The sequence below is a fragment of the Aplysia californica genome, unplaced genomic scaffold (genome assembly GCF_000002075.1).
Source record: "Aplysia californica isolate F4 #8 unplaced genomic scaffold, AplCal3.0 scaffold00132, whole genome shotgun sequence".
NCBI classification, from domain to species: Eukaryota; Metazoa; Mollusca; class Gastropoda; order Aplysiida; family Aplysiidae; genus Aplysia; species Aplysia californica.
Window position 1 is genome coordinate 549,006 of NW_004797402.1, and position 17,892 is coordinate 566,897.

The 17,892-nt window shown below is 41.2% G+C and overlaps 1 protein-coding gene across 1 annotated transcript in view; it reads right to left on the reverse strand.

Moving 5' to 3' along the window:
- The window catches only part of LOC101845538 (activating signal cointegrator 1 complex subunit 3), a gene marked incomplete at its 3' end in the record, with an annotated part of 115,071 nt that overhangs the window by 82,362 nt on the left and 14,817 nt on the right, over positions 1-17,892 (reverse strand). Inside the window, 15 exon segments of the mRNA XM_035969260.1 lie at positions 51-149; positions 517-671; positions 1,425-1,650; positions 3,287-3,463; positions 4,126-4,212; positions 5,346-5,510; positions 6,464-6,583; positions 7,348-7,572; positions 10,064-10,255; positions 10,638-10,772; positions 11,760-11,851; positions 13,547-13,703; positions 14,932-15,096; positions 15,665-15,805; positions 16,974-17,174. Coding sequence (XP_035825153.1) covers positions 51-149; positions 517-671; positions 1,425-1,650; positions 3,287-3,463; positions 4,126-4,212; positions 5,346-5,510; positions 6,464-6,583; positions 7,348-7,572; positions 10,064-10,255; positions 10,638-10,772; positions 11,760-11,851; positions 13,547-13,703; positions 14,932-15,096; positions 15,665-15,805; positions 16,974-17,174 — 2,337 coding nt within the window.

A 17,892-nucleotide genomic window follows, 5' to 3' on the forward strand; every position in this document is an offset into this window, starting at 1 on the left:
AAAAAAAAAAAAAAAGCATAACACCAAAGGAATATTCTAAGCGTGCAAACCTGTTTTTTATGCAGCAGGAAGTACTCCGAGTGGTAGATGTGGTTGTTCTCAGGGTCCTCTACCCAGATCCAGAAAGGCTCTGCAGAGCTGCCATGCACCTAAAGGAGAAAAGAACAGAGGGAATGATTATCTCAATGAACCATGTAGAGAAACATGTTGTCGCTCCCACAAGGAAAAGGAACGACTTTGTTTGACTCTATTCAACAAGGAAAGTAAAATACGTTGAAGTTTCTCATTTTTCTTTTGACAGAGTACAAGTATACTAAAAGCAGTGTAAAAAAGTACCTATTACAGATGACGGTTGAGATGGTTAGGCCACAATTTCCACATGAGAAATTCTTTCCATCCCCAAAGAGCTCTAACTTGGGCCCCTCAAGGCCAAAGAGAGGGAAGACTACCAATAGAAGCCTAAAACAATAGGGAGGTTATGCTCGGGAACAAAGAAAGGGAGAGCTTGACCCTGACCTTGTCGTCCCAGGAGAAATCCGGAGTGACCTCCAGCCTGACCCTGAGCACGGTGCGTGTGATTGGCTGGACAGACGCCTCGATGGCCAGCTGGGGCAGTTGGTGGACGCACTTCTTGATGAGGGAGCCCATCTTCACGTGGTTCACCATCAGGCCTGAGGAAACACACAGGAGGGGCGGAGAGTTGAGTTGAGTTTTTGTAAGTGTTTTACGGCACTTGCACCACAATAAGGTCATATAGGTGCCAAAGATTAGCTCCATCTTTCCTATCAAACATTTATTGCCCTGATCTCTCCAACTTCTTTTTGTGTTTGTTACTCTCTTGTAACACCTCTAATTTCTGACACTTATATGACCTTATTGTGTTGCAAGTGCCATAAAGCTCATACACCCCCCGGAGCGGTGCTACTAACTGAATTGTCTTTTGGCCTTTCCCAAAGGGGGGGACATTAACATGTTCTTATGCACAGTAGAATTGTAAATGGGCTGATTCATTAATGTCATGTTCATTATAGTGCCTGAACTGCAACAGGGAACTGCAGCTTTTTCTTTCCTAATCCATTGATCATTTTTCCTCTACTTCTTTTGTATGTTTGTCACACTCATGTGAACTGCTATTTCCGGGGTGCCTTGATAGTCGAAGCAGACTTTGTGCTGTTGAAGCTAGAGAGGTGAGCAGAGTAAGACCGATTCCCTGTAAAGACTTCTCTGTTGACATCCACCCCTTGGCGCTCATATGACCTTATGCAGTTGCGAGCGCCGTAAAACCCTCTACTATAAAAAACAAAACAAAAACTGTTTTGTTGCGAGCGCTGTAAAACCTTACTAAAACTAAAACAACTGAAAACTCATACTAAAATTAAAACAGTATTCAAGCAAATTGTTAATAGGAAATGAATACGCCATACCAATCTCCTTGGAATCCATGTCTCTCAGTTTCTCCGGCAGCAAGCGGCGAGCCTCCAGTTTGTTGAGAATCTCGTGGCTGAGCACGCTGAACTGACGCATGGGGTTCTCGAACGTCCAGAGCCGCTTGTCCACCATCTTGCACATCTCCAGTAGCTTGACCGCCAGGAGAGGGTGGCTGTTACGCAGCGCGATCTCAAACAGAGCCCGCATGATACGTGCCGCATTCTGACCACGAGAGAAAAAGGAATGTTCTATTAACCCACATTCGTGAGGCATCATGGTCGAATCAGGCACTCGTCAAAATATAGAAATCGAAGAAAAAGGCATTTTTCCTAGTTTGGCAATTTTTAACAAAATTTTGTTTATTGGCTCAACACATTTTCAGTCCATATAAAAGCACATTGCCAGGTGAATTTTACTGAAAGACGTTAATTAACGGCACAAAATATGTAAATTTTCAGTTCTCAAAGAACTCTCAAGCTATAGATGTTACCAAAATTTGGCAGCCATTTTTTCGCTCATTTTACCTCTGAGACCAGGCTACTCCTACCTCCTTCAATGGTAAAGATCTTGACATCTATTCAAGACACATGGGTAACTTTTTCACAGAAATCAAGGCAAATGAATAAATTTTCAGATAATACCAATAACTCCACATGCTCAAAGACTGAGGAGCGCCTGATCCCACCACTTTGAGACATATATAATATCAAGAAATGATCAGTACCCGGTTGTGAATTTTCAAAAAGGCAACAGGCAGGATAATCTCACATTCAAATAGAACTTTACATCTTCAGTCAAAGACTTCCCCATTCTTTTTCTTTTCATTTTATACAAATCATTTTAGCAACACAAAATGTGATTAACACATGACTGTTATTCCAATATCTTCTCTGCTGTTGTGCTCAAGCATTCATTCCACACACCCAGCTTTTGGATGAACGAGGAATAAAACAAACATTTAAAAAAATCATCTGTTGATCAAGAGAAGGAAATCGACTCTAAATCCTCAAAATTTGAGAACATGACTTTTTTCACAGAAATCAAATGAAACGGTGTATTCCTGATGAAATGATACCATCTTTCTATAACAGTTCTTTACACAAATGATTCTTTTTTTATATCCCCCACCCCCCCTCCCCAAACCAAAGAGTATAAATCACTGTGACAATACCATTCACTTTTCAGAAAATTGAATTCTTACAAATTTCTTCAAGTGGGAGAATGAAAAATGACACAGATGATCAGGATTTTCTCCACTTTCTACTTTCATACATCAAACTTTTTCCCCTTCCAATCATATATTCATTTTTTTTAAACGAATTATGTAACATGGTAAAGTTGTTCCCGCATCCGACCCGGACAATGGGGATTGCCTTGTTAGTGAGACAACTTCCTGGGCCTTCGGCATTGTGGTAGGGTGGCCAGTTCCTTTCCACGCCGCCTTTACTTCCCCAACTCGAAGTCAGGTACCCATTATACTGCTGGGTGAGCAGGAGGGGGCGAAAAAAATACGCATCCGAACCGAGGCTAAAACCCGGACTTTCCTCTTTGGAGACGAGCGCACTAACCACTCCGCCACCGCACCCTCAATCTAGTTTATTTTAGTAAGAGTTTTACGGCACTTGCAACACAATAAGGTCATATAAGTGTCAAAGATTAGAGGTGTTACAAGAGAGTAACAAACACAAAAAAGAAGGAGGAGAGACCAGGAGAGATCAGGATGATAGACGTTTGCAAGGAAAGAAGGAACAAACCACACCAGAGCACCCGCCAACCACCCATCACCGTCAATCTAACATGGTAACATTTTAAAAAATACCAAACAAAATATAAAAGCTTAATTGGTCGGTTTCCTCACCTGAGCGACGTAGGCCATGTCGGAGATGAGGGAAAAGGAGTCGACGCTGGCCCTGGACACGTACGACTGCAGCAGGATGTTGACCTTGCCGTGAGTGTTCTCCTTCCCCCCCTTGACCATCATCTCACAGCCGTCGCTGGTCAGCCGGTCAAGCTCATCCATCTCGTCGTCACGCACCTATGGGGGAGGGGAAAGGGCGTTTAAAATATGACGGTGAATGCTTCGGCCGTTTTTGCTTGATGATTTATGATAACCTGGACAGCTGGGGTAATCAATAATAGTTGTAAAGCACATAGAGTATGTTGTAGAGTGAAAATATGCACTATATAAATGCAGCTATTTTTAGTATTATTATTACTATTATTATTATTAATAAGATTATTATTATTACCATTATGACTATTGTTATTATCATGATTATTATAATTGTTATGATCACTATGATGATGATGATTATTATATTATTATTATTATTATTATAACTTTTTAAACAAATAAAGAACAAGAGCTAGGTCGAACAGTATTTAAACCAAACAGAGGTTCGAACTGCCTCTCAGAAAGCAACCCCCATACAGCAAGTGACCCTGTACACACAGTAAGCGAACCCCCACAGTGACCCACACACACACACTAAGTGAACCCCCACAGTGACCCACACGGACACTAAGCGACCCCACACACACAGTAAATGATCCCACACAGTAGGTGAGCCCCACACAGTAACCCCCACACAGTAAGTGAGCTCCACAGTGACCCCACACAGTAATCCCACACACACACACTAAGAGACGCCACACAGACAATAAGGGACCCCACACACATATTAAGTGACCCCCCACCTTAATCTGCTGGAACTCCTGAGCGTTGGACACCAGGTTGAGGATATCGCCCTCCGTCATGGCCGCACGCAGCATCTCGTTGATCACCTGATGAAGAAGGAAAAAAATGATATGATATCAATTTTATTTTTCTCAAACCTACGAAGCAACATCTGTAATGACCCGAAATTACTTGTAGTCAGTGTAAATAATTAATACTATGTTCTGCTTAAGGAGATTTAGTTTTATTTTTAGTAAGGTTTTACGGTGCTCGCAACTGCATAAGGTCATATGAGCACCAAGGGGTGGATGTCAACAGAGAAGTCCAAACGGGGAATCAGGCTTACTCTGCTCACTTCTCTAGCCTCAACAGCACAAAGTCTACTTCGACTATCGAGGCACCCCAGAAATAGCGGGTCACAAGAGAGAAAAAACATACAAAAGAAGTAGAGGAAAAATGAGGATAGTAAAGGATGAGGAAAGAAAAAGCAGCAGTTCCCCCTAGGCCCTATGTTGTTCTGGCACAGTATGAGCATGACATTGATGAATCGGCCCATTTACAATTCTACTGAGCATAAGAACATGTATATCCCCCCCTTTGGGAATGGCTTAAAGACACTTCAGTCAGTAGCACTGCCCCGGGAGGGAACTTGTAGTCAGTGTAAATAATTAATTCTATGTTCTGCTTAAGGAAGAGGAGAGAGGATGTTCACTCGTAAAAAAATATTTGAAATGCTCATAACAAACGGAAGAACCCCAAGGGAAAAAAAGGAGACACTTGTATCTATTTCCTATTTTACAGACCAAGTTCCATTCTCAAACACTGACGTTCCTATTTCGTATTACCAGCCAATACAAACAGTTTTCTTTAGAAATTTGTGTGAATTAAAATATCTTCTTTATTTGTGCAAGGACAGAAGAATGCAGTGTGTGTGTGTGCGTGTGTGTGTGTGTGTGTGTGTGTGTGTATGTGTGTGTGTGTGTGTGTGTGTGGGGGGGCGTGCATATGTGTGTGTGTGCGTGTGTGTGTATGCATGCGTGCCTGTGTGCCTGTGTGCACGTGTGTGTATGCATGCGTGCCTGCGTGCGTGCATGTGAATCTGGCCAAAAAAACTAAAACAGCGGGTTTTCTAGAAAATGCAATCGAATATTAAAATAAGGGGGAAAAAAACCCCAGATGCTTTCAGCTCTTTTTGGAGAAGAAGACACAAGATTTTGACCGCTCAACCTGGACAACTGACCTCCACCGTGTCGTACTTGATGTAGAAGTTGCTGGCAATGCGACCCATATCCGTGGAGAACATGTATCCGGTGTGCTCCTCAAAGCGGATCATCTTGGCCTTGTCCAGTCTCCGGGCCGCCTCAAACACCAGGGCCGTCCTGTGACCTTCCAGCTGGGGGTCTTCCTTCATTATGATAAAGGAGAAGAAAAAAAACGAATACAGAAAGAGAGAAAGAAAGAAAAAAAGAGAAAGACAGAGAAAGAAAGAAAAAGAAAGGAAAAGAGAAAGAAACAAAGACAGAGCTAAGAAAGAAAGAAGCAAACAAACAAACAAAGAATGAACTAAGAAAGAAAGACAAATAAGAAAGAAAAAAAGAAAGAAAGAAAGAAAGAATGGAAAAAGTAAGGAAGACAGAAGACAAAGAGAAAGAATGTTTAAGCATCTTTTCATACAGAAGAAAGACCAAATCAACAAACTTCCACAAACAAACAACCAAACACACTTAGCCTTGCCCCAGTGGGGTAGTACCCTGCTTCTTAACTCAGGCTTTATCTTTTATCTCGTTTTGCTATTGGACATATTGCTACCTTAGAATTATAAAGTTCCATCTGACTTTATTGGCCATTTTGAGTAACAAAGACCATGAGGTCAGAAATCAAATGTTCTATCTGCTCTATCAAAATCGTAAGATTATTCGGAATTGAATCGATATCAAGATATTCAAAGAACTGCATTTAAAAAAGATTGACATATTGTTAAACTCAAAATTCTAAATGTCAAATTTAATATATAGATGACCACCCATCTCAAAGTTACAGCACCAAAGTCGCTTGACATTTCTAAACCTGTGCCAACTTACCACAGAGACTACCAAAAAAAAAACAGGTCGATTTTTAAAAACATTTTTTATAGCGCTGCTGCAAAATGCATAATGCACCTAGCTATACATTTCCAAAGCTCATCCGCAATATTCCATTTCACTACAAGTATTAACAGAGAGAGTTGGAACTCAGAATCTGGTCTGAATTCTTCATCTTCCTCAAGAAACTGAAATATTGATCATAAATCTCTTTTGTCAAAGATGCCTAAAAACTATGACTTAAAAAGCAGAACACGTTTGATTGAGCAAGTCTCACCTCTCTGAAGGAGTTGGGAACGCCGTAGACCAGTGGGTTTTTCCTCATGCGGACGTGGAGGTAGGTGTAGCTCATCCACTTCACCGCCTCCTCCACGTTGGTCACTGTGCCCAGAGAAATCTGGAGAGAAACGTTTTGTAAACTCTTCAGATTTTAAAATCAGAAGTCTTTTCCATTTATTCAGCTAGTTAAACATGCTTCTAGTTTAATAAGGCCACAAAAGATAATCACTTCTTATCTAAAAAAAATTTCAGTAATTCTTCAGCCAAACACATTGACGCACACAACTACAAACCTACTTAATAATAACAATAATAATAATATAATAAAAATAATATTGGACAGCATTTGTACAGTGCAAATTCCCGCTCAACAGCAAGCTCTATGCGCTTCATAATCTATACTATTACCCCAAGTAGACCTGAGAGCATTCTGAAACAATCTTAACTTCCTGGGAGGCCTACAGTGAAAATGACAAGGTCATATTTATAGTCCTTACTAAAATGTAATTCTTAAAGCTGAACTGATGCCTTGTTAAGTCAACAGGGTGTTGTTTGACAATTTCCTGCTTAATTCTTGTCCTGATAACCTTTTCATTTTTTAAATAACATCAACAACAACAACAATAACAGCAGCAGCAACAACAACAGCAACAACACACGACACAGAGCACAGACCTCGGCATTGAGGTTGTCGGTGATACTGTTGATGAACTGACTCTCGATGGGGTTATGCCACATCATACAACAACAACAACAGCAACAACAGGGAGGCGGTGGCCCTGGCGAAGAGCACACTCTTCGGGGCTCCGAACATTTCGAACGGATAGGCTACCACACACACACACACAGCAACAACAACAACACATGATATTGTACACAAACCTCGGCATTGAGGTTGTCGGTGAGACTGTTGATGAACTGACTCTCGATGGGGTTCTGCCGGGTCATCAGGCTGAGATAGTGGCTCAGTTTGTCATGGGTGGTCAAGATGGTCCCGTGGCCAAACTTGTCGAACTGCGGCCGACCGGCACGGCCAAAGATCTGCATCACGTCCAAGATGCCCAGGTCCACAAACTGACCCCTTTTGGCGTCGTAGATTTGTGTGCCCTGTAGAAGAAGTAAAAAAGCTTCCAAGATTACTATCAATTTTTACTGAGGATATTTGTTGTGGGGAGGGGGTTGCTGCCTGACGGTGGCAGACACTGACTAATTGATAGCTTAAGCAGACCACTCAAAACCAATCCCCGCATAAGGTAGCAGAAGAAAAGCACAATTAAAATGGAAACATAAAGGCTGCATAAAAGAAAATTGGCAAATACTCCGACACAAAGAATAGGCACAAATCCTATATATTTATCACATGATTGGAACACTGGGAATTTGAACTCAGACTATCATGACAAAAAATTAAAAACCTGAACCCGGGACTAATAAATTGTGGGAGAGCCCATCTATGAAATAACAGCAAACAGTTTCTTTCCTTTTTTTGTGTGTGTTGACAGTCACAGGCCTTTCACCTTGATTACCAGCTTGTGGTGTAATAGTTAGGCTCTTCCCCACTGAAGGCAGAAGACAAGAGATCCATTATCACGCAAAGAACTTAATTGAGACATGTGTATACTAATGGCCTGTCTTGTTGTGCGTATGCGTGAGTGCACCTAACCCTTGTAACATCTACTGGCATTGTAAATGACTAGGACAAATTTCTCCCTGCAAGACGAATAAAGATTGTCACTATCATTTTCATTGTCAGCTTTATTCTATAGAGTAACTGTATTTTTCAGGTGGGAAGCTGTATCGTACTCAGCGAGGGTTGGCCCTGACATACAAGGTCAAAGCAGCCTGCCCCACCCTCTTAAATGATCTCAATGACGTCTGTGAAGACAGTAAACATTTACAATCAGTCGTAGTTAGTGATCCAGCAGCATCTGAACGTTAACTCTTCTGCATGATGCCATTCTGTAATAGCTGCATGTCTGTTCTAATTGTTGTCTTGAGGAGTAGAGCCAGTCAGATGTATGGGGTAGCTGGGGAAGATCGGTTAACACTATCCGTACCCTCTGGGATCATTTTGTACCCCCGGGGTTGTATGTACACAATCTCATAGATAGAATCGCCAGATGTATCAATGATATAAGAAAATGGATGTTCAAGAACAAATTAAAATTAAATGAGGATAAGACCGAAATATTATTTCTTCATAGCAGCGCATGCAATGAAATCGACAATATCAGAATAAACATCAATGGCCACGAAATATCAGCCCAAACTAAAATAAGAAATTTAGGTGTGGTGCTAGATCAAGATATGTCAATGAAATACCATGTATCCAATCTTTGTAAAAATCTATATCTCCAGCTGAAGAAAATAGGGAGCATTAGAAAATATCTATCTGTTGGTGTCACCAAAACTTTAATAACATCACTTATATTGTCAAGGATTGATTATTGCAATTCCTTACTGGCTGGTGTACCTGATGAACTCTTCTGCATGATGCCATTCTGTAATAGCTGCATGTCTGTTCTAATTACAACAACTACAAAGAGTACAAAATATTGCTGCCAAAATAATTACTAAAAAACTAAAGCAAGATCATGTGACTCCTATTTTAAAAGCATTACACTGGCTCCCAGTGAAAGAGCGTATCATATATAAAATCTGTTTAACTTGCTACAAGTGCTTAAATGATTTATCACCGGACTATCTAAAACAGCTTTTAACACCCTATGTGCCTCCTAGAACGCTCAGATCATCTAGTGACAAAACAACCCTTGTTAAGCCTAAAATAAATTTCAAATCATATGGCCAACGCTCTTTTTCATATTTTGCCCCACTTGTTTGGAATAGGCTTCCAAAAACTATCAGAGAAGCAGAAAATCTAGAAATTTTTAAGAAGAAACTAAAATCATTTCTATTTTCATCATATTTCGATTAGACAGAATGCATCCAAGCTGTAGATCGTTGTGAGTTTGTATGTGCGTATGTGCATATGTATGTATGTGAGTATGTATATGTGTGTGGTGCGTGCGTGAGTGAATATGTGTTTGCATGAGTATGTAACACTATGTATCTTTAAAATTGATTTGTAAATCCATTATATGTATCATGTTAAGCGCATAGAGCATTGCATAAGTGGATATGCGCTATATAAATGCAATCCATTATTATTATTATTATTATTCACATTTTACAATACTTCTAGTATGAAGATCTCTTTGAAACTTTCAGTATTTCTCAAAAAATCATTTTGACAGACTGCAATGCAAAGCGTACAGATCGGATTAACAAGAAAATTTCCTCTCTGGAAAATGGTGGCACAGAGTTTCCCATGTCGTATGGATACAATAGTAAAACAAGACGTACGGATAGGGTTAAGTGGTGGCACAGAGTTCCCCACGTCGTATGGATACGACAGTAAAACAAGACGTACGGATAGGGTTAAGTGATGGTACAGAGTTCCCCATGTCATATGGATACGATAGTAAAACACGATGTACAGATAGGGTTAAGTGGTGGCACAGAGTTCCCCACGTTGTATGGATACGATAGTAAAACACGACGTACGGATAGGATTAACAATCAAGTCTGTTAGAATCACCTTGATGATGACCGCGTGGGCGGGCAGGTTCACTCCCCAGGCCAGCGTGGCGGTACACACAAGCACCTTGACGTGACCCTCGGCGAAGTAACGCTCCACCAGGTTCCTGTCTTGTCGCAGCATCCCCGCGTGGTGGATCCCGAACCCATCGGCAAACATCTCACGAAGCTGCTTGTTCCTGCTCCGAAGCACCTGTGGAGATACAGCGCATTGTGAAGAATAAGTTGCCATGGTGTCCAAAGTGTTTCACAAGAACTCGTAATCGTGAGGTTACGGGTTCTGGGGTTCCAGCCGCAGGCCCGACGTTGCGTCCTTGGGAAAGGCACTTTACACTAATTTTCCTCACTTCACCCAAGTGGGAATGGGTACCCGGCCATAGACAGCAAAAAATCTTGTCAGTATGTTAGTGTTTTATCACTTATGAATGGCTGCTTGCACTGTATGCTAAGGTTGTTTCAGAATGCTCTCAGGTCTGCTGGGGTAATAGTATAGATTATGAAGCGCATAGAGCGTACTGTTGAGCAGGGACCTGCGCTATACAAATGCTATCTATTATCTATTATTATAAACTCACAGTTTTCTGAGCATCTCCGAATCCCCGGTTCTGCTCTGGTGAGAAGAGGGTGATCTCCCCTTTGTTCCTGGCCAGCTCTATCAGGTTGAAGGCGGTGCGCACCGTCTCGTTCCGGGCATGAACAAACACCATCACCTGAGGAGGAAACAAATTGCCATGATGACCGTACCGTGTCTACCAACCTACAGAGTTTACACATGTGACGCATCGTGGTGAAATCAGGCGCTGGTCAGAAAAATGAAATCGGAGAAATTGGCATTTTTTCCCCCAAATTGGGCATTTTTATCGAATTTGTACTTTTGGATTAACCTCTTTTACGTCTACATAAAAACACATTTCCAGGTGAATTTTACTGAAAAATATAGATTAAAGGCAAGAAATATATAAATTTTGAGTTTTCAAGGATCTCAAGCTATAGAAGTTGCCAAACTTTGGCAGCCATTTTCTCGCTAATTTTACCTCAGAAAACATTTTACCCCACCTCTTTCAATCTGAAATATCTCGACTTCTATTCAAGATAGAAGAGTAAAATTTTCACAGAAAGAAGGACAAATCAACAAGCTTTAAGATTAAACCGTTAACTCCATATGCCCAAAAATTGACGAGAGCCTGATTCCACTGCGTCATGACACATATGGTCGCTTTTTAGGACAAGCGGACTAACCCAGATTTCGGGGGTTTCCAGAAATCTTGACCTACACCAAAAGTGGGCATTGCCCTACCTATAGGAGAAGCTTGGTTTCATTGGTGTGTATATTTGTTTGGTTATAGAGAAAACTCTCCTTGTCTTTTAAAGAATCTGAACAACTGGCAAAAACTTTACCTTCGATTTTCTCAAAACAGCATTTTTCGGGACAGCCCCCTTGTGCTTAAAAGCCATCATATTATAATAAGAAGGATGATATTATGAAATCTAGTCATGAAATATGAATGCTTCCTCCTTTAAATTTCTAGGCTCTGAATTTACCAGATTTACATAAAAAGAAAGAAATCTGCACATAACCCTGACCAAAGGAATAGAATGAACATGTAAACAGAGCATTTTAATATTTGTTCTAACATTTCTGGATATATTGAGGGAAAGACTGTATCGTAAGTACATCATAATCCGTTTGGTCTCACCTGATATCCTGCCCTCACTTGCTTGCTCACTTTCTCGTAGCACACCATGTTGAAGTCTCTGATCTGATTCATCTTGTTCACAGCTTTGATGCCTGGGGAAATGATCGATTGTACAGATTGTAAACATTTTACGCTCCCATCGACATGATTTAGACAGTTTTTTGAGTGTTTAAGTAGAGGTTTTACTGCGCTCGCAACTGCATAAGGTCAAATTAGCGCCAGAAGATTTAGAGGTGTTACAAGAGAGTAACAAACATAAAAAAGAAGAAGGGGAGACAAGGACGATAGACGTTTGATAGGAAAGAAACAGCAAACCAAACCAGAGCAACCACAAACCACCCACTTAGACAGTTTAAGAGTCAGGCTGCTTCAGCTACGCCTGTCAGGTTCAGCCCTGGTGGAGAGGGATACAGTACCCCAGCACAATGACAGGTATACTTGACAAAATAATTTCCCTGTTCAGGAATTGAACTCATGTCTTACATCATCATAATCATCAAAGCCTTTCTTACCCTGCATCAAGAGTGTGGTGCGTGGTGTGGTGTGGTGTGGTGAGGTAGGGTGGGGTGTGGTGTGGGGCGGTAGGGTAGGGTAGGGAGAGTCAGGCATACTATGGCATGAGCAAACACTTTCCACCTTTCCCTTTCCCGGGCTAGCCTCTTAAGGTTATTCCATGTCTTCCCAGTTTTCTGTGTATCTATCTCTGTGACTCTTCTCCAGGTTCCACTTGTCATTCCCAATAGTCTGCAGCAACAAGTATGGCAAATCCTTCACCAAGGACATTTTGGAATGCAACGAATGAAACAGCTCGCACGAACTGCAGTATACTGGCCTGGAATAGACTCCAATATCATGGATCTGTGTCGCATAAGTGTCAAACATGCAATGAGCATCAAAACAACCCTTCGAAGGCACCAATTCATCCTTGGATGTTACCGGAGAAACCATGGAGTCGGGTGCACATAGATCATGCAGTACATTTCATGGGACACAACTGGTTGGTACCGATCGATTCTTACTCTAAGTATCCAATCATTCATCGAACATCGTCAACTTCCTGTTTACATCACCCCAGGAAAAACACGACTTTGTCATGTCTGTATCTTCGTGATTTCTTATGTGGTAAGCCTTATTTAATCAAAACCCAAAAGCACAACAGTAGGGCAGAGTCAGGTTTAGTATGGTATGGAATGATATTGTATAGCAAGAGCAAACACTTTCCACCTTTCCCTATCCCGGACTAGCCTCTTAATGTTATTCCATGTCTTCCCAGTTTTCTGTGTATCTATCTCTGTGACTCTTCTCCAGGTTCCACAAGGTCTTCTCATGTCTTACACACAATGGTAAATAATCTTGTCTCTTCCTTAGCTCTCTATCGTTTTTTATCTGTCATTCCGACTTTTCCCGAAACTAAATGTGGTTAGGCTACCGGACTCGTAATCGTGAGGCCCAACATTGTGTCCTTGGGCAAGGCACTTTACACAAATTTTCCTCACTTCATCCAGGTAGGAATGGGTACCAGGCCATAGACAGCAAAAGATCTTGTCAGTATGTTAGTGTTTTAGCGCCTATAAATGGCTGGTTGAACTGTAAGCTTCCCAGTAAGTTGAGGTTGTTTCAGAATGCTCTCAGGTTTGCTGGGGTAATAGAATAGATTGTGAAGCGCATAGAGCTTGCTGTTGAGCGGGAATTTGCGCTATACAAATGCTATCTATTATCATTATTAAAATGAGGGTTACCAGGTGACTCTTTCCTCTAGAAGTCAAAGACAAAAGAACAAAAGTTACCGATAAAGGTCTGCTCCAGAGGCACGGGCCTGAAGCGTCCGTCAAAGAAGAAGAGGCCGGTGTAGGGGTTCACGTTGAGGAACATGGCCACGTCCAGGTAGTTGGGAAGTGTGGCGGAGAGGCCAACGATACGGATCATGCTCTGAGTACTCTCCACCTGTGTGAGTAAAAGGAAACAAGTAAATATATATTGGTGTGGTGTGGTGTGGTGTGGAGTGGTGTGGTGTGGTGTGGTGGGGAGTGGTGTGGTGGGTTGTGGTGGGGTGTGGTGAGGTGTGGGGTGGTGGGGTGTGCGGTGGTGGTGTGTGGTGGGGTGTGGTGGGGTGTGGGGTGGTGGGGTGTGCTTTGTTGTGGTTTTGTGTGGTGCGATGTGGTGTGGGGTGTGGTGTGGTGTGGCAGGGTGGAGTGCAGTTTGGTTTGGTGTGGTGTGGTGTGAGGGTGTGGTATGGTATGGTAAGGTATGGTATGGTATGGTATGGTATGGTATGGTATGGTATGGTATGGTATGGTATGGCATGGTATGGTATGGTATGGTATGGTGTGGTATGGTGTGGTATGGTATGGTATGGTATGGAATGGATTTGTATTGTATGGTGGAGTACAGTACAGTATGGTACGGTATGGTACAATACAATGTGGTTCTGTAAAGTATATGGTATTCAGCTAATGTCACTTTCAACACAAAGGTGGGGTCAACATTCACAGTATCCATCCACAGCAGGACTGAGCAAGTATCAGAGCACCATAAAAACTCGTAATCATTTTTTTTCAAAATTTAGTGCATGGGTGTTGAGTGTGTGTGTGTGTGTGTGTGTGTGTGTGTTTGTGTGTATGTGCACATGTGTGCTTGTATGTAATGTGTATGTATATGATATGTATGCGATGTCCACATTACACTCACACAATTTACACCTACATAAATATAACAATTCTCTTTATTTATTGGGGGCTCCAGTGGCTAAGTGAGCAGTGAGTTCAGACTCAGGTAAAGTCAAGCAAATGTCGGTGACACGCAGTTTAGATGGGTGGTCACTCGGGTGTGTCCTGGAGCAAGACACAACAATCCTAGCTCAAAATACAGGGCGCTGCACAGTGGCGATTGGCAATGGCATGGTTGTAAATTGTTCGGTACTGGTGTAATATTGCGTATTTATGTATGTATTTGAGCATGTATTTAATTTATGTATGTATGTATTCATATGTATTTATGTATGTATATATGTGTGTGTATGTATGTATGTTTGCCATTGTAAACCAAATTGTCCTTCTGGATAAATAAAAGTGTAATTTATTATTTTATTTTTATTTAATTTTCATAAAATTTCACAGCAATATCCCACACACAGACACAAAATATCCACAAAATATCCACAACATATCCCGACCTGTCTCTTGGTTCGAGCCACGAGAGTCTCGATGACCGGACCTCGGTCGTCGTGCAGCAGGTGAACCTCGTCAATGATGAGCAGACGCACCAGCTGAGCCAGGGCTACATCCCCGGTGCTCTTACGGGTCACAACGTCCCACTTCTCCGGGGTCGTCACGAGCATCTGAGGTGAGACAAGATGAGATGAGATGGAATGAAATGATTATTATTATTATTATTGTTATTATATAATGATAATGAAATAACATTAATAAAGAGAAGAAGGAGAAGAGGAGGAGGAGGAGGAGGAGGAGGAAGAGGAGGAGGAGGAGGAGGAGAAGAAAAAATAATATCATTTGTATAGCGCAACATCCTGCTCAACAGCAAGCTCTGCGTACTTTATAATCTATATTATAAAAGATAGATGCCAACCCCACTGACGCTACAAAAGAAGCTATACGTGCCGACAGATGAACTGAGCAGGACGGCCCAATTTATGACAGATACCAGACTTCAAGTGTGATGCATGCCATCGAGAATAAGAATAAGAATAAAAGATAGATGAGATGAGAGATAAACGAAACAGATGAGATGAGATGGGTGAAATAGATGATATGAGATAAATGAAATAGATGAGATGAGATGAGTTAAATGAAATGGTTGAAATGAGATAGATGAGATCTCACATAGATAAAACAACACCTGAGCTTAAATCCTACATTACCGAGGAGAAAAACCTTTAGACCACAAACCTGAGTTTTGAGGATCTCTTGCTTGCTGAGGCTCATGTCTCCCGTCAGTTCACGAACCGAGATACCCAGAGGTTCCAGGCGACCCCCGAAGTTCCGAACCATCTCAGCAGCCAGAGCCTTCATGGGAGCTACGTACACAATCTGACAGACACACACAAAAAAAGGTCAACCAAAGAATTTGAAACGCATCCCCCCACCTCTAAGTTTTAGTAAGAGTTTTACAGCACTTGCAAAACAATAAAGTCATATAGGTGCCGAAGATTAGAGGTGTTACCTCTAAAAAAAGGAAATCACTAACAAGTAAACTATAGACAAAACTAGGATGAATAATTTACTTAAAATTGACATTGACAAAGCAGCCAGTGTTTTAATAAAACAACAAAAGACAAGTTTTGGACCCAGAGCCTTCAGAGCAGCTTCTACTTATGACTATCTGGAGACACAGATAAAAAGTAAATCAGAGAATTTGTTACATATCTCTCACTTGGTGGGGAAATTTTTAAAAATTCTAACATAATCAGAAACATCTCGAACATCCACAAAAATGTGTTTCTTAAATTGTGGACTTGCAATTTACATTGAGGTAGGAGCAAATATTACAAAACAGAAAAGACAATTTTGGACCAAGGGATACAGATAAAGATTCCATCAACAATCATATTGAACCACCCGCAGAGGCAAAATGTCCGACAAGTTATTATATTTCAAAATTGAGAACTCTGTATTTCTATAATCTGCATGGTCCAACAAACATGTGAAAATCTGGAGCAGACTGGTAGTAAAGGTTGTTTCAAAGTAAGTCAATCGTAAAATGAAGCACAAAAAAAGCCAAAATGCAGCTTTGAGAAATGATAGACAAGACTGGAAACAGCAACTCAAAAAACATAAACATTTACCAAATACAAAACCACCCAAATAGAAAGCCCTTGCCTGAGTGTGGGCCAAGAATTTGACACAAGACGAACAAATCAAAGTACAAAAAAAGCCAAAGTGCTGCTTTAAGAAAAGATATACAAGACTGGAAAACAGCAACTCAAAAAACATTAACATTAAAATGCATCAAAGATTAACCCACCCAAAACGAAAGCCTAGGTGTGTGTGTGAGGATCAAGAATTCTACACAAAGCGAAAAAATCAAAGTAGGCTACAAAAAAAAAGCCGAAATGCTGCTTTGAGAAATGATTATATACAAGACTGGAAAACAGCAACTCAAAAAAGCATTAAAATATATCAAAGATTCCCCCCCTCCCCCCAAAAAAAACAATCAAAGCCCATATTTGTGTGTGAGGGCCAAGAATTTTCCACAAACCTTAAACTCGTCCTTTTTGATGACTCCTTGCGACATGTGCTGGCGTAACTGGTGCAGGATGGTCAACATTGCCACATTGGTCTTGCCAGCGCCGGTGGGCGCACAGATCAGCAGGTTCTCGTTTGTCTTGTAGGCCGAGTCGAACACCACCGATTGGATGCGGTTGAGGGCAGTCGTGTTCTTGAAAGCCAGTTGTCCGATCTGATCGTTGTGGACATGGACAGACAACGAGAAAGTCACATGTGTTACCGGTACCATATTATTGGTATAGTTTTAGTAAGTAAGAGTTTTACGGCACTTGCAACACAATAAAGTCATATGAGTGCTGAAGATTAGAGGTGTTACAAAGGAGTAACAAACACAAAAAAGGACGAGAGATCAGGACGATAGATCTTGGTAGGAAAGAAGGAGCAAACCACACCAGAGCACCCGCCAACCACCCACACAGACAACAATAAAGTCACATGTGTTACCAGTACCATATTATCGATTTAGTTTTAGTAAGAGTTTTACAGCACTTGCAACACAATAAGGCCATATAAGTGCCGAAGATTATAGTTATAGGTGTTTCAAGGGAGTAACAAACACTTAAAAGAAGGAGGAGAGATCAGGACGATAGATGTTTGATAGGAAAGAAGGAGCATACTACACCAGAGCACCCGCCAACCACCCACATATCATCGGTGCAGTGAGTCAGCTGCATTGGATGAGACTACAAAACAAATTGGTGTGCAGATACTAATACAAAAAAGAAAAAAAAACCCAGCAACTGTTCTAGTCTATACTCTTTACACTTCAAACTTTTGATTTATAATTACTAAATAGTAGATCTTGCATTGTCTACCCTTGATATTGTCAATTATAAGTCACACACACACATTAAAACACACACACACACACACACACACACACACACACA